The sequence below is a fragment of the Taudactylus pleione genome, unplaced genomic scaffold (assembly GCF_031769625.1).
Source record: "Taudactylus pleione unplaced genomic scaffold, aTauple2 ptg000290l, whole genome shotgun sequence".
NCBI classification, from domain to species: domain Eukaryota; kingdom Metazoa; phylum Chordata; class Amphibia; order Anura; family Myobatrachidae; genus Taudactylus; species Taudactylus pleione.
The window spans coordinates 3,578,204-3,604,059 of NW_028284692.1; the positions used below are offsets into that span (position 1 = coordinate 3,578,204).

The 25,856-nt window shown below is 43.4% G+C and overlaps 1 protein-coding gene across 1 annotated transcript in view; it reads right to left on the reverse strand.

Annotated features, from left to right (window-relative positions):
- The window catches only part of MRPS7 (mitochondrial ribosomal protein S7), a 37,811-nt gene that overhangs the window by 2,252 nt on the left and 9,703 nt on the right, over positions 1-25,856 (reverse strand). The window contains exon 3 of the mRNA XM_088482579.1: positions 19,586-19,649. Coding sequence (XP_088338705.1) covers positions 19,586-19,649 — 64 coding nt within the window. The remainder of the gene's footprint in view (positions 1-19,585; positions 19,650-25,856) is intronic.

Sequence of the window (25,856 nt, forward strand, 5' to 3'; positions counted from 1 at the left end):
AATTGTGCGTAAACCCACTTCCTTGGCTGAGAAGCAACCTCACACATGAATGGTCTCAGGATGCTTTACTGTCGGCATGACACAGGACTGATGGTAGCGCTCATCTTTCCTTCTCCAGACAAACATTTTTTCAGATGCCCCAAACAATCTGAAAGGGGATTCATCAGAGAAAATAATGTTACTCCAATTACTTAGCAGTCCAATCCCTGTACCTTTTGCAGAATATCAGTCTGTCCCTGATGTGTTTCCTGGAGAGAAGTGGCTTCTTTGCTGCCTTTCTTGACACCAGGCCATCCTCCAAAAGCAAAGTAAAAGAAGACTTCTTCTCCCCCAAGTCTACTTTTACTTGGGGGAGAAGAAAAAAAAACAAAAACACACCTCACCTGTCCAGGCTGCTACCTATGCATAGGAACCATATATTACTACACTCTCCATACTGGCTGCTGCACAGACTTCTTGAGGTGACAGCACAGCACACTGACAGGGCGGCCTCACACACAGAAATCACTAACAAACTCTGTAGACGTCGGACAAAGACTTCAGCATGCCAGAGAAGCGGAGAAGGATAGCGCTGCCTGAAGATGCGTAATTATTGTTCAAATTAAGTTAATCAGAAACTTTCAAAAGCTTAGTCTTTAAGTGGGGGGTGGGGTGCCACGGGTCCCGAAGAAAGTCCCAACAATTATTCCTTAAAATAAGTATTTAAGGAAATATTAGACTTGCACTGGAGGCGCTCAAAATAAAAAATAAAAACTCTTGCACCTAATGAAAAACCCAGCAGATGAAAGATTTTTGGTAACTTGCACCTAATTGATTATGCCCCATGGTTTCCAAAATAACAAACCCATAACTATGCAGATTTCCTAATGGAATGCAGCTGTAAATAAGTAACAAGGAGTGCATCACTTGTATTTATTTAGTGGATTTTTCACACAGTCTTAGACCATGGGTATTCCTCACTAATATACTGAAGTGATAGGCTGATAGCGTAACAAAAGCTATTGTGCAAAATATGAAAGATGCATTTACGTAATATTGATAGCTAAACGCAAGATAACTGGCTCTATAAAGGCACATTATGGACATAATTTCGGTCTTTGTTTTGTGTGTAAATTGCATTTAACTCCACATGAGCCCCCTAGTGCGTTATAATAAATACAGTATATAGTGCAGTTAAAAAGCTATAAATATGTTATATAGCTGGCACATGTTGAATAGTTACACACCACTTCAGTAGCAAAGATAAGTAAATGTCCTGAAATTAATGTAATCTTCTATAACAGTGGTTCCCAAACTTTTTTTTGAATCAGCATTGTTTTCATGGCACCCTTAAGCCAAAAGTTTGTCACTGAGAAATTCAGAAATTTTTTTTGTAAAGTGAAGTAAACTCTGCCTACCTGTCATCCTTAGGCTCAGTTATGTGGTGGTGGACAGGTTTGAGCACATATTTACATTACAATAATGTAAAGAATTTGATTTGGTGCTGGTCCATCAACCTGAGGCACCCCAAGGCGCAGTTTAGGAACCACTGTTCTATAATGTAATTAATAATACATTTATATATGAATAAATTGTTAAGCCAGGAGTCAACAAATTTTTGTAAAATCTAGGAGCCAGTTGCAAAGTTTAGGTACCAAACCACCGTGCCTTAACAAAATAATAGGATTTTTGGTTAACTTACCATTTAATCTTTTTTTCTTAAGCAGGCTGGGGAACACTGGACCATGGGATTGTAGGTTGGGACTGGAGCTGGCACCTAAATCAAACTGTAGCTTTAAAACCTAAGTCCCCCCCCCCCCCCCCCCCCCCTGAAATCCCACAATTCCAGTACTTCTGTAAAAGAGTCCGGAGAGGAGTAGCAGGAATCCTGTGAAACTGTTAGAGCAACCAAACAAATCAGTAGGGAGAAGACCAGTCAAGACCCAAACACCTCGCACGACTGATCGTGAGGGGGAACTCGCAGTGTTCCCCAGCCTGCTTAAGAGAAAAGGATTCAATGGTAAGTTGACCAAAAATCCTATTTTCTCTTGCAGCAAGGCTGGGGAACACTGGACCATGGTACATTCAAAAGTCGCCCCCAGGGGAGGGAACACTCAGGCTGCCTGACCGGAGAACTGTACGCCCATAGTGGGTGCCGCCGGAGGCAAAAAACCTGAAAACGTAAAAATGAGCAAACGTGCGGACTGGGGACCAGATAGCTGCACGACAGACCTGTGCTGCTGAAGTCCAGCATTGCGCGGCACATACTATCGCAACCGCAAAAGCGCAGACGCCTGGTCTGGTGGCGGTCACCCCACACCAGAATAGGCTTGCGTAATGACCGAGCGTATCCAACGTGCAAGGATCTACTGAGTAGCCGGCCAACTATGTTCCCACACGTCATAAAGAACCCACAGAGAACAGTGCGGTGTACCAAAGATGACGTGTCCAAGGAAAACTGCAGAGCTCAGCCCAAATAGCAGAGCCAGATCATCCCAGTCCCAGGAAGTCCCTGAAGGAGGAAGAACCGGAAGGCCAATATCCTGTGCAAGTGCAAGGCCGAAGAAAGTGTCGGCTGGAACATAAAACCTGTACGGGGCAACCATACAATTGTCATGGAAGATAAAGAAAAGGCAGCTTGCCAATCCCTAACACAGAACTATGCCGAAGGAAGGCAATAGCCCTAAAGAAGAATAGCTTCCAAGCAACAATGGAGCCTGGGTGAGAGCTAATAAGACTAGATTAAGATCCCACAGCTCCACCTGCGGATGAAACGGTGGCTAAATACACAGCACACCTTGTAAAAACGGTTTGGCCACTCTGAAGTAGAGCCAAACACTGCTGGAAAGAAAAAGAAAGGGTCAAAGCCTGTATCGTCAAACAACAAAGTCGTCAACTCCAAACCCTCCAGAAGGAAGGCCAAGAAATGTGAGAGGCGAAAACACGTTAACTGTTACATCACCAGAGGTAGAGTTTCCAAGCCTGGAGGAAAGCGCAAGATGGAAATGGAGTCCGGGCTCGCAGCCTAATACTGACCACTCTCAGAAGGCCAGTCGCGAGAACCAACCAAGGAAGTGCCCTTGTAGAAACGGGTTAGTAGCAGCAGGTCTGGACGAAGACCTACCAACCTTGGGAAGACGTCCACGCACCATGACTAGAGTAGCCAGCATGGAGCCACTAGGATTACCCTCACTCGGGAGGCAATGCTCCTGGAGACCTGAGGGAACAATGTGGACGGCGGAAACAGTTGCTCTGGATGAAAAATTTGACGGAACAGCCAAGGCAGCCACTGGCGAAAGCCAGCACATAACTGGATCACAGATCAAAACTGTGGAGCCTCGCACATGTGCTGAGAGGCCAAGAGATCCCCTCTCTGAAGGCCTCACACATGAACGGTAGGAAGACCACTGGAGGGAGAGCCCACTGCCCTGGGAAAAATGTGGTTCTGCTAAGGAAGACCACTGTCCTATTCCCCCTTACGGTATGACTACTGCTTAGAGAAAGGGAATGAAGGTTTCCACACCGGAAAGACTGCGGCATAGGCGCTGCGTTCTTGTGCCTGCCGGAAAACTTGTACGGTGACCCAAGGCCCCGAAGCTGAAAGGCAATTTCATGGCACCTCAGCCCAGGAGACTTGCAGCCATGGTCACAATGAGACAATCTTGAAGGACCAAGGATTGGACCTGGAGGAGGAGAACGTAAAACCCTCCACCAATGGAGATTGACAAGTGCTGTCGGAACATAACGGGAGACCGAGACGAGTAGGATGATTAGCAACCATTCAAGTTTGGAGAATTAACCCCTGGGTGAGTAGAACCAGGTCCACTGAATGGCCCCGAAGTGGAGACCATCATTCCCATTAACCAAAGTTACCACAAGGTCGACGGACGAGGCACCGACCGAACCGTTGACCAAGGTTGTTGAGTCTATTCACTGTACGCCGTTAGAACTGCTGGAGAGAGGTGTTGGAGACCACCCCCAGAACTGAAAGTATAGACAAGCAAGGGAGGCCTTGCAAAAGTCTGGATACAGCACTGATCCGAAAGTACTTCAAACAAGCGACCTAGGAAAGTCCGTAACTGTTAAGCTGAGCATCCGTCACAAACAATACCTCTGAAGAGGGCCGAATTGTGATAACGTCTGTCTGCAATACGCACAGCATCACCAACCATACTGTGTTGCAAAGACACAGAGTAGGGGTGCCACTGAACGGTAGGGCCCGGAATAGACAAACAGTTGATTGCCCATGAGGAAGAAGGACGACCCGCCCAAAGCGGAACCTGAAGATACCAGACAGCTAGAGAGGATTTGTTGGCCTCCGTGTTGTGGTGTCTCGATCGGAGAGAGTTCATGCGAACTGAACCATCCACCCCCTGGTGCTCAAGACACGAAGAGACAAGATCGTCCGAAATGAAACGGTCAGCATTCAAATGAGGAAGGAGATAGAACCCCAGTTTGCAGTCCTGCGGCGGAACTGGAGCAAAAACCTGCCAGCTGAGAGGAGTGGACTGATAACATGGCCCAATGTCACCGCATTTGCTGCTTCCTGGGGAAAGCGATATTAAAAACCCAAACACCACTGAGGCGGTGGACCTCCAAGGTCCAACATGGAACCATAGCGAATGATGCAAAGTACCCTGCTGTCTGAAGACTGTACTCAACGGTCACTGAACCAAAGCAACTGCCCTACCACATGCACGTGAACTGGGTAGAGAAAGAAACATTCTGTTAAGCCTTAGGCATCGCTGGAGCCATGTCCCCAGAATAGTGAATGGGACTAGAAAACCTGCCCAGGAAATCGAACCCCTGCCAAGGAAGAATCTGCTTGTGTCGGCATGACCTTTGTCGAAGCTGGATTATTGGCTGAGACAAGATCAGTTTAAAAATTGAATCGCAGCGACGCCATCTTGCGACTGGCCGCAAGACGCCATCTTGGAAATGAGATCGCAAGACGCCATTTTGCAAATGGCCGCCCAAGCGCCATTTTAGATAAATTCACATTTAAGTACATATGACGATATTACTATTAGCACCATGCGATTGCATCTTTCACCATTCCTCATATACACATTAATACACACAATTGCGCTGTTAACTAGTCGCATATTAGCGAATGCATAAGATCCTATATGAAAACGCTGTTTATTAGCTAAATGCGCACGCATCTGTCCCAAGTTAACTAGCGTCCTTATATCAAACCCGCATACTCACACATTACATATCCACATACAAGGTTCCATAAGCTTTAAAGTACAAGATTTAAGTTTGTTCATTTAGTATAAATCCTGTGAAATAAAGATTATTTGGTAACTAAGGTTTTATACATAAGTAAGCAGTGTTTGGTTTTGTACTGATGCGTACTCTTTCCACAGTATTCCGGTATCATCGGTGTGGAGATCGCATCATGCATTCTCAACTTATGGACCACAGAGACTTCAAGCAACAAAATGTATATTATATGAACAACTGTTAGGATGTTGCATGAGGTGGGAAACCAGAGACCCCCAGTTGTTGAGGCTGGGTTGGGTCTATTTGAATCAGCCTGTTAAACACTCTGTAACAGACGCATCCCCCTTGGGAACCAATGGCATCAGCAATAAACTTCTCTATTGTGTTGTCTATTCCTGGGGGGTATAAATATGTGTGCTCCAACACTGGGTCTTAGTCTTCGTGCTGAATGCTGATTGACGAGGGGTTTCTTGCTGATATCTAACATCTGGTCCGGAAGCGCTGCATATGTATACTGTACCAAGCCTTGAGGAAGATCAGAGTACTGATCGAAACGCGTTGGCGGTATTGGTGTTGAACAGCTATCCTGACCAGACCAGAGGACGACGGTGCCATTTCCATCGAAGATTTGGGTGCATTACTGCGGGCAGTGAGATCACTCTTATACGCACAAAAAACCACTGTATTCTGGTAGGAAGCCATCTTCACCTTTTGTGGATATTTCAGCTGTGAAGCATTGTTGTATTTTTAAAGTTATTTGGAACTCCTTCATTTGGATATATCCAATTAAAACACTTATTTTTTTGGAAATTTTGTCTCTGGTTTTTAAATGTGCTTTTTTTTCCATTTTAATATGGACATATGGAGAGCATATACCTGAATGGACTATATATGTATTAATTTGGGGTAGATCATATACACCCCTATATGTGAATTATTGTGTACTCAAGTGAATTCTTATACGTCTGCACTAGATTGTTTTCTATGTTTTATGTTCCCACATATTCATCAACATTGGAACATACATCCCACACCTATCATATAAAGTGTCCATTATAAAAAGGATTTGAGGTCCCAAGATCAGGACTTCATATTGAAGATAAGTAAATTCTATATCTTGTGTGAGCGCAGAGTGGTATTCTCCGGATTTTTGCTTGTGTTAATGTAATTTTGGTGAGGATAACACCAAGGAGATTTACCCTTTAGCAGCCTTTGTAGCGCAATTGTTGGCAGATATCACCTTCTACGTTTCTTGCTGATGCCTAACATCTGGTCCGGAAACGCTGCGTATGTATACTGTACTTGGGTCTGTATAATTCCTTTGCGCCGAATTGTGTCTGGATCAATAGCGTGTAACTGACTGTACTTTTACTTGAATAATACTTTGTGCTTTGGAACCACAGATTCTATGTCTGAAGTCTTTATTTACTGTATGACTGCGTACGCAAATTAGCATCATCCTTAGAAGGTATAGGCAGGATATTAGAAGGTATAGGCAGGAGTGTATAGAGGTTCTAATTCAGTATCGTTAGTTGGGGGCTCGTAGTGAAGTCACTTACCTACTCACACGGTACATACGGTTATCGATATCTCAGCAAAGGTTGGAGTGGCCACATGCAGGGTTTACCTGCAACCACTTTGTGCTGAAAGATCGCTATCTGTTTCCGTGTGAGCCAAGGAAGCTGACTAGAATCCAGGGACAAGAGAGGAAAAAGTTTGTTTTCCTTTGTTGATAGAACCTAACGTTTAAAGGGGTGCCGCAGTATTGAGTACGCAGCTGAGTCGCAGTTTTGTGCACAGTAAAGACACACTTTTGCGTACGCAGCTAAAAAGTTGTCATACGGTTGTGTGGTAGTCGCATTATTGTGTATGCGACTGGTCGCACAATAGCGTATACGTACTTCCGGTTGTGCTGCCACGTGTTTAAAATAAAGCCGTTGAGGTTTACATTTTTTAATTGTTATCAATATCTGGGTTAACGTGTATTTTTCTGTGCAGGAAAAAAGTATGTAACAGTGAGTATTTGTTGGACAAGGTTAAGGGGATCTTATGATCCTTAAAGGCTAGGTGCAAGGGTTAGTCTAGCCGCTCGGTAAGCAGCTTACCGTTCTATACACAGTAGCAGGTGTACATGTTGTCTTTGTTGTAGAGAGGTGCGTGGAAGTAGCCTACTTAAACTTCCATAGGTGTGGAAGTTGCCTTACTAAATCTTATCTGGGTGTGGAAGTTGCCTTTTTCAAATCTTATCCAGGTGTGTGGGCGCTGCCGTTTAAATCATCTACAGGTAAGTGAAAGTATCTTGATGGTCTTTCACCAGTTTAAATCTTTATTGAAAAGCGTAGGATTTGTCTCAGAATGGGAGCCGCGCAAACAGTAGAGATGTTAGACAATGATGTGCTGCTAATGGAAGCGCCAATTGGATCGGCCCGTCGTATTATGCATACTAAGTACGGTACTTATGCGATAAGGTATTGTGATGTATGGTTTCAAATGACGATGAAGAGTGTTAGACAGTTTCCCAGAATTGGTAGTTTTGATAAAAATGTCCGGGTTCACATCAGTCTGATGCGCTCCCGAGAGAAAAAGGTCAAATATTATGAATGTTTAAAGTTGTGGCAGCATGAAGGGGATGCGTGGCTTAAAAATGCGCAAGCGACGCAAACTAGCGTTGTGAGCACATTGCCAGAGAATACATCCGCGACGCTAAATTGCAATGCGGGCGGGACGCAAAATGGCGCGCACGTACAGCAAGGTAGCGTTGTGGAGAGTATTGCCAGCAGTTCACGCTCACCTCCTCCACCTTATGTGGATGGAGGTGCAAGTACAGTTACCAAAAATACCCATAAAAATGTAACAAGCAACTTGTACCCGCTTTAAAGCAACCATAAAGAAAATGTTTATGATGTGGATGATGAGCCTATTGTAATGTCTGCTATTTCCCATGCTGTGCAAATGATAGATGCTGCATCACCACAATCACGAGTGGTGCCACCATCTCCATCGGTAACAGCAAGGGAAGTGCTAACACCCTCTGCACCCGTAGAGGAAGTTGTTAATACCATACGTAGCAGCAACAGATTAAACCCCCAGCCTGGTAACAAGGTCAAAAAGGTAGCAGCGCTACCGGTCTGCATCCCATTTGGACGATAACTGTTCCAAATGGAAATGCAGATGCGAACGGTGTAGTGCCCACGAGGGAAGTAGTAAGGCATTGTCCCTGGACAAGAGCAGAATGATTCCCCCGATCCCAAAAAGGAACTAGCCAAATGTCAAAGATTTTTGAGAAATTTGGGTAGTTCACTTGAGCCAACTAATAAAGATTGGCGTGTGGTGTTAAGGGCCTGTCTACCACGCAATACCGACATGACAAAATTTATCACGGATTGTGTATTGGATGGTGACGTTCCCTTAACAGACCAAGTAAACCAAGGTAATATTTCCCGCATCATAACTCAATTGGGTATATATTTTCCAGTAGTAGTTAACTGGAACAAAATTTTCACCATTAAGCAAAAGGAGAGAGAATCTGCAGAAGATTATTGTGACCGGGCTCTGCAGGCTATCACCCAGTACACTGGGTTAGAAGATATGAAAATTAGCACTTACCACAGGGGAATGATAGTCACGGTACTCATGGACGGTCTGAAAGACGACTTAAAAACTCGGGTTCAGACCTCACAACCTGGCTGGAGGGGAGTCACAATAGATACACTCATAGAATCTGCCATAGAACACGATAAAAATATCATAAGGAAGAGAGAGACCCAGAGCGAAAAACTAATGGCTGTCAGTATCCAAGCTCTGGAAGGAATGACAATAACATCACAGCCAACCGACACACCTGCACCCACACACACCCCTGAACAGTTACACGTCCTCACCAATCCCACACCACAGCAAACACATCCTTACCCCACATATCATACACAGCCACAGGTCTCATGCTACCCACAAACTTCATACCTCCCACCATACCTTTATCCTTCATATCCTTACCCATACCCACCATCTTTTCCTCTTACTCAACTCCCACAACAATCCTTTCATCCACCTCGTTCAAAAATATGTTTTAACTGTCACCAAGTGTCACTGAGTTTCCCATGGGTTCATAGGCAACCCCAGTATCTTCTCTCAGGCCTTATATGACTGTTTACAATCTTTTCAACCTGCCAATGGATCTGTTCTAATGTAAAATGTGGACGATTTATTGTTGTATTTAGGTCATGTTTAAATGATATTAAACTGTTGTGCTTTATCTCTCACTCACAGGACACAAGGTTGCTAAGGATAAACGACAGCCATGCCAGGCTAAGGTCGAATACTCGGAATACTATCCAACCCAGTGGCCCAGGCATTATTTAGAGCAGTAGCTATTAATAACAAGATTTAAGTGCAGGAACCTGTATGCAGATACTATGGACCTCATTCAGAGTCGGTCGAAGCAGCCGCACGGTCGTAGGCCACCGATGTTCGCTATACTGCGCATGCGTAAAGTTCGTAATGTGCGTGCGCAAACTAGCCGCTACGATCAGAAATTTCTCTCTCCTTGAACACAGCCAGGTCGGTAGTTTGAGTGACAGATTGAGGCGTTTGTGGGTGGTAACAGGGGAAGGTGCTTGAAAACGGGGGAGTGGAGATCCGAACGCAGGCGTGCCTAATTATGCGGACGGCGTTTTGTGGGAGTGCATATGGTTTATGGGAGTGCATAATTAACAAAATAGCGTCATGGCACATGTGACATGGGAGGTTTTTACACTGACATGATCGTAGAGCTTAAGAGAGGGTATGGTCAACCTTAAGCTCTATGACCAGTTTCGATGGTTGCCGATGGTCTCGATTAATCCTTATATGCCCGGAGATGACGTGCAATGCGTACGAGAAGGGGGCGTATTTTTTTGACTTCCGACCGCTTCCTCCCCTTGGTCGGCCAGCTACGATACGAACTTAGGGACGCAACTTGCGAGGGAATCATTTGCATATACGGCCCCTTTTCCCGTACGACCGAGTGGCCGCTTCAACCGACTCTGAATGAGGTCCTATATCCCTAGAATTATTTAAAAATGATAGGGGGACTTATTTTACAGGTGACTTTTCCAAGAACATGTGTAAGGTGATGGGTAATAACACTAAGATTATCCCAGATGGTCTTTTCCTTTATTTGCCCCCCCCCCCTTTGAGATACTGTTCAAACAGGCAGCCTCATGTATAAAAATATGATAATGAGGTTACTGTACAGGGTCTCACGAAGATGAGAATAACAGAAATTTAAAGTGTTATTAACTAACATGTCTAATGCAAACTGTCATGATGTCAAACCTGGAGAATTTGTTATGATCCAAATTTTTTTAGCTCAGGTTGTTTGACTGATCAGTGGAAAGGTCCGTATCGGACGATACCACATCCTCAAAGGGTGGCCGGGGAAGATACGTGGGTCCATTCCACTCACTATAGGGAGGTTAACCAACTGGTGGAGATACAAGGCGGAGACGAGGCCGATAACGTGGACCTATCGATTGCGAGCTTGTGCCGGAAGGATTAAAAAGGTGACGGTGAGATACTTGAGCTAAAGAAATGTGTAGATCAGTGCTTCCAGCAATGGAGTGGTCTGCTGTGGTCATCCTAGTTCTTTCTTCCAAAGTTTCTGTCGTGATGATCTGTCTGGGGATACCCAGTTTCTGTGATGGGGGACCGATAAAGGAAATGTGAGCTGATGGCAGTGCTGATGGAGTGGAGTCAGGAGGAGGAGTGCTATACCAAATCAGGGGAGTGTCTAACCAATCTTAGTATTGTAATTATGTTATTTGGGAAGAATACTTCCAGAAGTTATGACCCTCACACATGTTGAAATGCTTGGTATACATAAAAACACACCGTCACCATATCTTCACACACAATATGAACACAGAGGCAAACAAAATATGATACCTGGTGACGTGCATAAAGCCACTCAGTTAATTAGTGAGACAACTGGCTTTCAAGTTTTAGTCGCACTGGATCCCACCAGGATTGCCCGGGGTACATTAAATTTTAGATATATTCAGGAACTTGCTAAATTGATAGATAATATCACCGAGATGTACGATGACACATTCAGGTATACAGGGAAAGAATTGCAAGCGTACAAGAAAGAACTGGTGCAACACAGGCTAGTGTTAAATTATTTAACTGCTGTTACTGGAGGGTATTGCATAACGTTAGCCACTCAATTTGGAGTAAAATGTTGCACCTATGTCACCAATGATACCAGCGACCCCAAGGAGATGATAGACCGGAAGATGGATGAAATTCTGCAGCTAAAATGGGAGTTTCGTAAGAACCATAATGCTTCAGTGGCTGAAGTAGGGGAGAAGATAGAAGGATGGGTTTCATGGCTGAACCCAGTGAAATGGTTCTCAGGTCTAGGGGAATGGGTCCAGGAAGTGATCGCCAGCATAGGCAAATTCTTGATCCTTATACTAATTGTCATCATAATAATTGGCATATGCGTCCGGTGTGTTCCTATTGTGTTGAAGTGTGGAAAATGTAAAAATAGAGTAAAATGCAAGAACGAAACTATGATGGTGGTCAGTAATGACAATATGAATACTGAGGTAAATATAGAACTGCATTACAACCCTGAACTAGGAAATACCATCATTTAATGTATTATATTTAGACGTGCATAGAATGTATTATTGAAATTTTATTTTTAAAACACCTCAGATAATGTAAAGTCTCAATTCCCCTTCAAGACTGCCTTTATAAGACTGGTGCATACCCACACCTTTCACATGATCTTCCAAGATCCGCGGTGTGCGTATAATAGTAGTTTTATGTCCCCACCCAGAGACACATTAGTGATGGATTAAGAACCACCTTGTGCCATCCCATAATAACACTAAATAGTATATAAATGTAAGCCTAAATTATATTTTAAAATCAGATTGTGATAGCATGTTGTTCGCTAACAAAGGGTGGACTGTCGAAGCTGGATTATTGGCTGAGAAAAGATAAGTTTAAAAATTGAATCACAGCAACGCCATCTTGCGACTGGCCGCAAGACGCCATCTTGGAAATGAGATCACAAGACGCCGTTTTGCGAATGGCCGCCCAAGCGCCATTTTAGATAAATTCACATTTAAGTACATATGGCGATATTACTATCAGCACCATGCGATTGCATCTTTCACCATTCCTCATATACACACAATTGCGTTGTTAACTAGTCGCATATTAGCGAATGCATAAGATCCTATATGAAAACGCTGTTTATTAGCTAAATGCGCACGCATCTGTCCCAAGTTAACTAGCGTCCTTATATCAAATCCCGCATACTCACACATTACATATCCACATACAAGGTTCCAAAAGCTTTAAAGTACAAGATTTAAGTTTGTTCATTTAGTATACATGCTGTGAAATAAAGATTATTTGGCAACTAAGGTTTTATACATAAGTAAGCCGTGTTTGGTTTTGTACTGATGTGTACTCTTTCCACAGTATTCTGGTATCATCGGCGTGGAGATAGCATCATGCATTCTCAACTTATGGACCACAGAGACTTCAAGCAACAAAATGTATATTATATGATCAACTGTTAGATGTTGCATGAGGCGGGAAACCAGAGACCCCCAGTTGTTGGAGGCTGGGTTGGGTCTATTTGAATCAGCCTGTTAAACGCTCTAACAGATGCATCCCCCTTGTGAACCAATGGCATCAGCAACAAACTTCTCTATTGTGTTGTCTATTCCTGGGGGTATAAATATGTGTGCTCCAACACTGGGTCTTAGTCTTCGTGCTGAATGCTGATTGACGAGGGGTTTCTTGCTGATATCTAACATCTGGTCCGGAAGCGCTGCATATGTATACTGTACTTGGGTCTGTATCATTCCTTTGCGCCGAATTGTGTCTGGATCAATAGCGTGTAACTGACTGTACTTTTACTTGAATAATACTTTGTGCTTTGGAAACACAGATTCTAGGTCTGAAGTCTTTATTTACTGTATGACTGCGTACACAAATTAGCGTCATCCTTAGAAGGTATAGGCAGGAGTGTATAGAGGTTCTAATTCAGTATCCTTACCTTCCAAGGACACACTTCCCTGAGGGAGGAGCGAAAACTTGTAAACGCAGGCCCCGCTGTTAGGGACGGCCACCAGAAGAAAGGTATTTACCTGACTAGTGGAGAATATCCAGGTGTGGGTAAAAGAGAACTTCCTCGCCAAACAGAAAATAGTGTAAGGAACAATCCAGTAATGCTGGGCATACACTAAACAATTATCTGTCAGATATCTGTCCTATCTGGCTGGTTGAAATGAAAATCTGGTAATGTGTGGGAGCAAATGACAATCGACCATTTGCTCACAAACACTGGAAAACAGACTAAAATGGTCGTTCAGACAAATTGGTTAAAAACACACAAATATAACCTAGTTGTACAATTGTTTTTTTCTCTGTTTTCCAGTGTTTAATACCATATGATCAACTGTCATTTGCTCCCATACATTACCAGGTTTTCATTCCAATCAGCCAGATTGGACAGATATCTGACAGATAATTGTATAGTGTATGCCCACCATAAGGAATGCGCATGCGAAGCGCAGAGTCAAAAGGACCCTACAAGCCAAACCAGCTGTAGGTGAAAGTTCGTAAGCAACCTGTGCCCTGTCTTGCCTGGCCTCCCACACATTACCTGCTGACTTAGCCAGGAATGTCATGCCATCTCCCAGTGCAAATCACTGAGGTCCCGCAACTAATTTGTCAGCAGAAGTGGCCATAGCTCACGCCACCCGTGTCAAGGCTTTCCAAAGCTGGATAATGAACCCAGAACCTATTAAAACAACCGGAGACAACCCTCCAAGGATTGGCTAGTGGATCCCTAAATGAAGCTGAGCCCTGCACAGGAAGGGGAGCATGGGGAGATCTAAACGGCTACCGCATCAACAATCATGGGAGGTATTTTCACTCGAATACTGAAACCATTGGAAGCGATATGCGAGGAACAGAAACCTCGTAAACTGGTGCTTCCTATCCTTCCTGATGAGACCGGAGAGATTTACAGCAGGGAAATTACTTTTCCCCCCATCTTCAATGCATGGCCAGACCCACAGCCCCCGCTGGGAAATCCATATCTAAACCGCCTAGATAGTGGCGCCCTCACCCAATGGGACAGTGCAAAGCTGTGCAAGCTCCATCGCATATATAGTGTGCCACACACAGGAGTGTCCCCTGTATTTAGTGTAAAACACACACACACACACACGTCCCCTACATATAGAGCGACACTCAGGAGTGTCCCTTATAGCTAGTGTGCCCTATATATAGAGTGACACGCATAGGACTATCCACTATTCAAAAACTGTGCCACACACAGGAGTGTCCCACCAATTTCTAACAATACAGGGTGGTCCATAAATGTGGAACACCCTTATAAACAGGAAAACAGTAAAGAAATATTAAGTGTATACACATGATATGGGAGTGGAGGAAAACTTTTTTTTTTTTTTTTGCAGGTAGTGACATTAATTACAATGGTACTAATATAAACAGAACGTGTTGAGTGACTTGATATCTGGAGAATGGAACACACATGCCATTGCAAAATGACTTCAACCAATGTCACCCAAATAGGCCGCTCATTACTCACAGTGTAGTTGCCCAACTCATTGCCAAATTGAAAGAAACCAGATTAGTTGCAGATAAACCAAAAAGCGGACGTCCAAAACGGTTACAGATGAAGCAACAACTGCTGTGCTGGCATCATTTTCAGAAAGACCACGACGTAGCTCTCGTGGTCTATCTTGTGAACGTGGGGTTAGTATTTTCTACACATAAATTGCACCCCTACAAGATTAACACCTGACTGAGGAGGACCTAGACCGGGTCGAGTTTGCACACTGGGTAACACAGCATTCAACTAAACCCTCATTTTCCAAACCAGGTAATGTTTAGAGATGAGGCAAATTTCTTTGTCAATGGTGAGGTAAACAAACAGAACAACAACAGGTACTGGATGGATGCCTGTAGGGTTGTAGCCTTGGTAAAACAGTTGGTATGGTGTGTTTTTTATTATGGGACCATTCTTCATTGATGAAACATTAATAGCAGCACGTCAGAAGAGGTTGTTAGATGAGATTTTTCCCTCATTGTTATCAGAGGATGGGTCACATTCTAATTTTTTCCAGCAAGATGGTGCCCCACCTCATTATGGACTAATTGTCAGGGAATATCTTGATGTGAAGTTTCCCCAATGGTGCATTGGCCATAGAGATCCAGTTCAGTGGCCACCAAGATTCCCAAATTCAACTGTTGGATTTCTCTTCCTGTGGGGTTACCTGAAGGATCGTGTTTATGCTGTGAAGATACAAGACCGTTATCATCTGCAACAACGATTGTTGATGCTTGTGCTCAGATTCAGCCAGACATGTTGGTCAAGGTTCGTCATGAATGGGAAACGAATAGCCTTAACACTGCATCATGGTGGATCGAACATATCCTATAAACTTTGTTAGAACTCGAGAATTAATAAAGATACTTTAAAATGAAGAACACCAGTTTTCCTTATGAAATTCTGCATCAGTTTGATGTCACATGACTAACTTCCCAATTAAAAAAATTAGAGTTGCATCCAAGATTGCCGACTTCAAGATGGCCATCATACTTGTGACATACCCTTAAAGGTTTTCCCCCACTCCCATATCACCACAGGAAACTGCGAGTCGACACAGTTGCATCTGCGACACTGGAAGTCAGGAGACTGATATCCAGAACAGCCTTCCCAATACTGTATGTGTGGCTGCATCTCTGATGTTACCAACCATAAAACATCTGAGGACTGGAAGCATTTGAGGGAAGGCAAACCTCTACCTTCCTAACCTTCAGGGAAGAAATGGAAGGCATAGGTAACGTAGCACTTGTAATTAACCATATTACATGGCCACTACAGGGGATAAGTTCCATTTCATGCAAGGAACTTCAGGAAATGGATAACACGCAGCCAAACGTCCCAAAGGTTGATGCCTCTAACCGGGCGTTCAGCAGGCTGTAGCCCTGGGATCAACTAAATGATCTGATAAAGGGAATTCTACAGAAGTAGCCCTTTACTTATACAAACAGAACCTGCTTGAACAGAGGAGCTGGTTCGACATCCTCCATGACCCAGACGACTGACAGTTCACACCCAAGCAGGAATAGTAACCCCCAAAAAAGAGTCTGCATCCCAGTGGAGAGGACTCAGGGTTAGAGACATCCGCAATCTCTCAGTCATCAGATGACATTTTAGAGATGTGTGGACTATGCTGACACCAGAGGACACCTAGATAGCTTAGCAGCTTTCTCCTCGTGCAACAAGTCTGTAGAGCAGTAGGGGAGCTACCATCTACCCCTGGCGGGGGCACAGGAGTAGTCTGCATAGCAGTAAGCTGTTGTGGCAATCCCTGAGAGGGGAAAAAAAACAGACTGCTGTAGTAACCCCGTAGAGGGTAAAACAGCTGGCATTGCTAAGCGGCCCGCAATAGTAGCCAGAACCTGAGATAAAAGGAAGCCCCTATAAAGGGGTTACTGCACAGGTACCGGGACATTATAAGGGCCTGGTGGATTATACCACCTAATCCATCCTATACCATCTCCTCCTCACATAAACAGTACTTAACAGAGCACAGGCAGACCCCTGAGGAAGGTGGTGACACACCGAAACAGCTGTCGTGTTGGGACCAGAAACTATGTATTCCCAACTGCCTGTGCTCTCTTAAGTACTGTATTTTTACTATGCACTATCATTGGACTTTAATATGGATGACTAAACTGCTGCAATAAATGCATTTTTGATTTATTGGAGTGCTGATCGATCCTTTGTCATGTCTCTATGTTTGAGCTGGGAAAAGGAACATTGTCAGAAATTACTAGATCAAGCACCCATCGTATATTGTGGAAGTGTATGCGATTTTGATATGATTATATATTATATATATAAAATCAGATAGACACATTAATTATAGTGCTATTTTTCAGCAGGAACTCAGTTAATGAGAAGTTCAGGAACAATGATGGGCCAAAATGTATTTTCCATAAGATAAGTTTTAGTTTAAAAGAACCTTCTGACATGTACCAGTAAATTCATTGTATATTCCATCACTTGCCCTTGCTCTAAGGTGTACATTGGCAAAACTGAGTGCACCCTGAGGGAATGCATGGCCCAACAGCGCTCAGCTATTCAGGGGCGGCCCTAGCTACGGGGAGTAGCAAACAGCCAGTAGCTAGGCACTTTGCCATGGCCAAACACAATATTTTGTCCCTTAGGTACAGGATCATTGACCATGTACCCACCCTAACAAGGGGAGGTGATAGATCAGCAAGTTGCTGCACTGTGAAACCAATTGCATTATTAGGTTAGACACTGTCGCCCCGTGGCTTGAATGAGACATTAGGGCTCCACTGCTTTATTTAGCCTTTTTGACGCTGTTTTACGAGCTACTGATCAGTTATGTTTAAGTGTAACATATATGCATCTTTATAGTAGGTTCTTTTGTTATGGTGCTAGCTGTCTATGTGATTAGAGCACAGGGATCCCTCAATGATGCATCTGGTTTAGATCACTGCTGTGTTTTCATTTAGACATTCATTTTGCTATTGGTCTATACATCAGGCATTGTCATCCTTATGGTATTTATGGCTACGTCGCATTGGTTGTTGATTCATCTACCATCCTGATGTTCTGCATTTATATAAGTTTTTATCAGTAATTGTCATTTTGTTGCCACTGGATTACAGGATGTCCAGTGTTAGCCAGTTTGTCATTTGCGCCCCCGGTGGTATTCGGCACTGGCAGATACTTATTTATGTAAAGTATGTTTTTCTTTATCTGCTGTTCTATGCACTTCATTACCTGATGTACATATTTAGTGTTTTTGTCTTATGTGTATTAGCATCTTCATAGTTTGTATATTATGTATTTTTAGGTTTGACGGTAACCAATTGTTTAATGTGTCACTATGGTAACGGGGGAGGGTGTTGACGTCATTTCGGTGTAGCGGCATTTGGGCGCCAGAAAGCGGGATGGGCATTCAGCATGCAAGTGGGTTGTTCTGCTATTTAATGGGGTAAGAGTTATGTACTACTTTTGTATATTCTGGCTTGACAAAAGCGCTAATAACAGGAGCTGAAATGTTGCACCTTAAAGCTATGTGATTGTGCATGTATTACTTGCCTGGAGAGCCGCCTGCGGATCTATATATCGATCGATCTACATACACAAATATATCAGGGCTCGACAAACCCGGGGGCAAGGTCGCCATGGCTACCAGATTTTGCTGTCTGGCTACCAGATTTTGCAGTGAGGGAGGAAGGAAGCAGATCATCATAAGCAGAAATTTGTGCCTATAGTATTGTGGTGTTCATATCATGCACAGGAGTGCATGTGCAGAATGTCGCCTGCGGTGACTGCTGTGCCTCTGTCCGTCCCGGCCTGCGCTGACGACTCCTCTCCATCCTGGCCTGCTCTGATCCCTGCTGTCTGTACCAGTCTCTCTGGTTCTAGGGTGTATGCGTGAGCAGGGATTGCGGAGCGGCTTCAGAGGGATAGTGGTGTGACCACGAAGGGAGGGGGGTTTTGTTATACTTTCTGGCAGCATTGTTTTATGTGAAATGTGGTCTGTCATTACTGGAGGGTGAGGTGTGGAGCAGGGGAGCTGTGCAGAGAAGTGAGGGGGGCCTCCATTTTACTGTAGCCATTCAACTGTGACCATTTTGTGGACTAGTATAGTGTGTATAACAGTTGCATAACACAGAGCTGTTCTCCTCACTCACTCCTGGGGGGACAGTGGTCTGGCTCCTACACTTACATCCTGGCTCCTAGAGCTTTGAAAAATGTGTCAAGCCCTCATATACACATATATATTAAAAAAGGGTAACATACTAAGATGTAGGGAGGGAGACATGTAAAACCAATACGGTAAAGTTTTTTGAATGTGAAACATTCAGATAATTTTTAGCATATCACTGTGTAACCAATTCGGAGGTGGATGTTGAAGAATACAGTAATATGTCGTCACTGAAACCATGAGCTGTAAAGGGAATATGTGATTTGTCTTTTTTTGAAGGAATGGTAATGAATAAAAGAAGGATGTACAAGTTTGCATGGATGTTATTACAAGCAAGCATCAAGAAAGGGAAACTGAAAAAAATAGAATACAACGTATGCTAAATAAATGTAGACATGCAAAAAGAGGTTAGTGCTTATTTACAAATGGAGTTCACTTGGTGATCTTTTCCTACACTGAGAAGGAAAATGTTGATGCTTAATGGTTAACACAGGACAAATGGACCTCACTTAATACTATACTATAGGTATGAGTCACAGCAACACACAAGTGCGAAGCATGCTTATAACAGTAAGACTAACCTTATTCATTATAGACCGAGACAGAATCTTTTCACCACCTTTCATCATCATGTTAGTAAATTTGCTGATATATAAATAAAAGAAAAACAAAAAGAAATTGTAATGTGCAACAGAACCCATCTGATTTATTTCTTCTTGTCACGACAGCAACAGAGGGGACAAATTACCATTCTTTGGCTCAACTAATTTCCAGTAATGCTAGCTGTACAAATAACAGTTGTAGTGAATCATACATGTTCATAAAAATTATCTTGTATGTACATGTAAAACAAATTCATATTTAACAAACTTAAACAAGCTAAATTAACCAGACCTGGTGATAGTAAGTGTAATTGTGTATTCTCCTTTGATATCTATATACATAATGGCCAAAATAGGCACCAAAAGCAGCAACTGCAGAACCATAGGTGAATAGGTTAATAACTTTCTTCTGAACATTGTAAAAGGAGACATTGGTTCACTGCTTCTTATTATAAATCTAACTTACGAGGGTTGTCCAAAAAGTAATGCCTAAATGCTCATAACTCTGAAATAATAAGCAACATTTATTTGAAACTTTGTCAGTTTGTAGTTTAATATGCGAACTATATATGTAGTTTTGTTTAGGTAGTCCAAGAAATACCATGGAATCCAAGATGAAACAAAGAGCAGTCATTGTATTTCTGGAAAAAGAAAGCTGCAGTGCTACAGAAATCCACAGAAGACTGAAAAAAGTGTATGGTGAGCGTACAAATGACTATAGCAATGTCAGAAGGTGGATGAAGCGTCCATGTGCGACAAACCTTGTGGTGGCAGACCATCAAATGCAGTGACAGCAAAGAACCAACACAAAGTCGATGCCATGATTCAGAAAGACCGTCGTGTGACCATCAGAGATATCAGTGATGAACTTGAATGTAGATATGGCACTGTAGAAACACTAATCAATGATTTGGGATATCGCAAAGTGTGTGCTAAATGGGTTCCAAAGTAATTAACCAGGGATCATAAGGCTCAGAAGGTGGAAGTGTGCAATTACCTTTGAAGCCAACCCTGAGACATTTTTGGAAAATGTCATTACAGGAGATGAGACCTGGGTATTCCTTTATGACCCAGAAACAAAGGCCCAATCAAAGTAATGGAAACACCCAAGTTCACCTAGGCCAAAAAAGTTTAAATCACAGCGATTCGTAAACAAAGTCATGGCCACATTCGCTGGGATTGCTGAGGTGTTATTCTCATTGATTACTTGGAACCAAACCAACCAATCAACAGTGATCGATACATTATAACACTTAAGAAGCCATCCGCAAAAACAGTCAACAATTCCACTGTCAAATGTCATCTTACACCACAACAATGCCAGACCTCACACTTCGATGGCAACATCTGCGGCCATTGCCAAAATGGGGTGGGCAATAATGCCACATCCACCATACACTCTTGATTTGGCCCCTTCTGACTTTCATCTGTTTGGCCCTCTCAAATACTGTCCACGGGGTCAAGATATTGAAGACATAGTGTTAAAAACGCCATATGTTCCGGGGGCGTGGCTTGGCAGCCATCTGAGAAAGCTGGACTTCCCTGCAGCTCCCGAGAGACACACCGCCGTCCGGCTACTGATGACACTCTAGGGGGCCATAAATGGTGTATCACCGCCCATAATAACCCCCTCAGACTACCCTGTGTGTCCGATGCTGTGGTCGCGGAATCGGGGAGTAGCTGGACGCTCCCGCAGATTGCGGCCTGGTCCTCCCATAGAAGCCGGGGCCTCGATTTATAACCTGAAGTCCGGAGGTGTGGCCGCGACTAGACATCGGCGCTTGCTCGCCTGTCTACGGGAGCGCGGTCCCCCCTGCCTGCTCTGCTGTCATCCTCCCTGAGCTGCCCTGCCGGAGGGGGAGAGGTAGCTGCCACCTGCTGTCCGGCTGTCAGCGCCGCTGGGACTCACCGCCCGGAGGTGTGCGGTAAGAGCTGTATACACCCACACACTCTTATGAGGATGCCAATCTGTTCTTTCTGACCCAGCTCACTTTTCCTGCCACCATACTCTGCACCACAGCCCACTAGCTGCCTGGGCTGTGTAGTAATCAAGGAGCATAACTTACCAGCCCTCAACAGGGAGCCATTTTCTTCCATCTCTACTCAAGTTTCTGATGGTGCAAGCTGGATTCTGCTGCAATTATAGCTCCATTTATATATAACTGCAATAATCTACAATCATTTATAACACTCATTATTGGGGCTTTTTTACTTACTATAATCTAGTGAGTGTTAACTGATTATAATCTACTGGAGAATTTCTTTTTCATCTCCTGCAAGGTGGAATTACAGCGCCATCTAGTGCTGCTTTCATATATTGCCTTATAGATGGATATACCATTAGCCGACTTTCTTCTTTTTATCTAGTCATGATGCTCCAGATGTTTTTTCTTCTATAAATCACGCTGTGACCTACGCTTGCTCCAGAGAATTCATTGCGCTGTTCGGATAGCATTCGCTGATGTTCCCCTTCCTTATCTCTGGAAATCTCGGCACACTTGTTGATTGATTAATCCGTTTTGTCATTCCAATATGTCACAGAAAAATCGCAAAAATTCTGCCGCTCCCAAGCCTAGCATACTCAGAGCATGGGAAAAATCTGGTTCTCTGACTCGCCAAACGCCGATTGCAGACACTGTTTCCGACGTTGAGGAAGACACCTCTGCGGATGCCGTTCTGACAACCAAAGACATTATAGCTATTGTTACTAAAACTATCCAGTTAGAAATGAGGTCGGTGCTCACAGAATTTAAAACTGAATTAGCAGATCTTGGTTCCCGCACAGATGCTCTGGAACAGAAGATGGACGAAGTCTGTCAATACCAAAGCGTAGTGGAGCAAGAACTTGCTGATCTGCACTCGGAATTTGATACGTATAAAGATCACCTGGAGGATTTAGAGAACCGGAACCGACGGAACAATATCCGAATCCGCAACATTCCCGAAGACATAACGGCAGATACTCTTCCTGGGTTCTTGGAAGGACTTTTTTTTCACTTGCTACCAGATATATCAAAAGATATGCTCCACTTGGATAGAGCGCATAGGGCATTGCGGCCGAAACCCCCTCTGAACCAACCTCCGAGGGATGTTATCTTAAGATTTCATTATTATAAAACAAAAGACCGGATCATGCATTCTGTCCGTGGCTTATCTACAATCTCCTATTCGGAGTATCAACTTCAAGTATTCCAAGACCTAGCTCCGTCTACTCTGAAGAAATGCCGGGACCTTGTCAATATAACCAAAACATTGCGAAATCATTCTATTAGATATAAATGGGGTTTTCCCTTTCAACTCCAAATCACAAGGAATGGAGGCACATATATTGTTAAAACCCCTACACAAGGCTACGAGCTTCTAAAAACTTTCGGTCTTATTGATGATCTTCCTGAATCCATCCGTAAACAAATTGCCTCACCACAGCAAAGCCCTTCAGTACCATCCCCCGAATGGTCTCAGGCCTAACTGATGTTGTTTATTTCAAATTGGCATCGTGTCAATGTCCTATTTTTGTGCTTCCTAAATGCTTTCTTCTTAGGTGAAGTCACTGTTTGTTAATTTGGTAACACCCCGGGTTACTCATTTTTTTTTAAATATAATGTCTGTATGTTTATTGTTGTTAATAAGATGTCATAGTTCATCTGTTATGTTAGCTATATTTTTAGGATGGTTTGGGTTACCAAGTAGAACCATCCTTTCCTGGGTTGGAACGTTAATGAGTACCCTTTTTTCGTACTTACAGTGATCCTACATTTATTATTATGTTATTTTTGATATTTTTCGCTCACGATGTCTACAATATTTTCCTTTTGTCTGTTACCTCTATCACAATCTCTGGACAAGTGGTCACAGCTTCTATACTGTCCTAGTATACATGTACTATATATCTTTAGTTCTTCTACTTTTTATTTTCTTTCTCTGTCATGCCCCCCGCCAAAGGGAAGGTATTTGTAATGCCTTCTCTTTCAAATTTAGGCCTGTCCTTTGTGTTGGTCAAGGTCTTTTCTTTTCTACTACCTTGGTAGTTCCTGATCGCTTTCCTTTCTCCCCTAATTTGTCCTCTTTTTTTCCCTGGATCTCTAACCAGTCAATATGTCCAATTCATAAACTACGCAATTATCTAGATACATATCCACCATGAAGTTAAAGGTTCTTACGTTAAATGTCAACGGGTTAAATTCCCCCACTAAAAGGGCCATGGCCATCCAATGTTTCCATCGTCGTAGACCAGATGTTGTTTTCTTGCAGGAGACGCATCTTAAAGCCACTCATCCATCTCTAGCAAGCAAAATATACTCACAGGTTTACTATTCGAATATGTCAGCTAAGCGTAGAGGCACGGCAATTATGCTACATAGGGACTTCCCTATCATTATAGACAAAGTGATATCTGATGACCAGGGCCGGTATATCATCATATCAGGGACGTATAGTAACTCACCGATTGTTTTAGCATCGGTATATGCCCCGGCCATGCAGCAGGAATCCCTATTTACTATCCTCTTCAATCATATATCCCAACTCCCACAGGGCCTCATTATTATTGGGGGGATCTTAACACCATTTCAAATCACATTCTAGACAGATCTCGTCCCATCTCAATCTATTCCACTCAATCTAAACTCACCAAACGACTTCATTCACACATGTCACTTAACGATCTTTATGACGCATGGAGAACTCTTTATCCCTCAGCTAGAGATTATACACATTATTCCCCGCCACATAATATTCATACACAAATCGATTACTTTTTAGTTGACCGGGCATCCACCCAAAGGCTCTTGGGGGCACAGACCTTACCTATCCCTTGGTCAGATCATCTAGCTATCGAGATGGAGCTTTTGGTTACAAGCCCGACACCCTCGACCCGTTGTTGGCGTTTAAATGAGTCTTTGTTAATGAAACAGGCTCATATAGCACAAATTACATCTGCTTTAAAAGATTTTTACGCCACTAATTTCACTCCGGATATCTCCCCCTCAATACTTTGGGAAGCTCATAAGTCCACACTGCGGGGTTTATTCATCAGCCTATCTTCTGCTCAGAGAAAGGCGGAACTCGCGCGTATAAATGAACTGGAATCTATATTATCCTCCCTCACGCAACTCCATCAACGTTTTCCCAAAAAACGCACGTATCTAAAAATTTTATCTGTAAAGGGTCAGCTATCTCAGATTCTTTCTAAAAAAGCGGCGAATGCCCTATTGTGGACACGCCAGAGATTTTATGAGAAATCTAACAAGGCAGACACATCATTGGCCCGCCAACTAAGAGCCAAGCGTACTCGTAACAGGATTATCTCCTTAAGAGATTCGAATGGCTCACTAATTCATGATCCCAAGGCTATGGCTAATCTATTTCGGGAATACTATTCATCTCTATATAACCTCCCACCTGTAGACATAAATACCCCCCACACTATTAATGAAATACACCAATATTTGGAATCTTGTCAATTACCTAAACTCTCTGAATCACATATTACCTTACTTAATGCCCCTATCACTGAAGAGGAGATTATAGCAGCCATAAAGCATCTACGTAGGTCAGCTGCCCCTGGTCCTGACGGATTTTCCGCTCTCTATTATAGAAAATTTACTATATCCCGACTTCCTATGCTTAAGCTACTCTTCAATTCTTTGTTGGAGGGTAAATCGCTAGATGCGGCTACCACCAGGGCCAATATAGTTGTCATTCCTAAGCCTGATCGAGACCCCCTGGAATTGAAAAATTATAGACCAATCTCACTTCTGAATGTAGACTTAAAGTTGTTGGCTAAGATCCTAGCTAATCGGTTAGCCCCAATTTTACCCCATCTGGTTCACTCGGACCAGGTGGGCTTTATCTCCAATAGGCAGGCCTCAGACAATACGAGACGTCTGATCGATCTAATACAAATTGCTCAGGGCAGATCAGACCCGACCCTGGTGGTGGCTCTCGATGCTGAGAAGGCCTTCGACCGTGTGGCTTGGCCCTTTATTCAGCAAACTTTGCTTAACATGGGGTTCTCGGGTGCGTTCTATAATGGATTACTCTCATTATACCATAATCCATCAGCTTCCGTTTTAGTTAATGGTCTAACTTCCGACCCTTTTTCTATCTATAACGGCACTCGTCAGGGTTGCCCCCTATCCCCTCTCATATTTGCGTTGGTGATGGAACCCCTAGCTTCAAAGATTAGATTGAGTTCGAATATCTCTGGTATTCGAATTGGTAATACTGATCACAAGATCGCTTTATACGC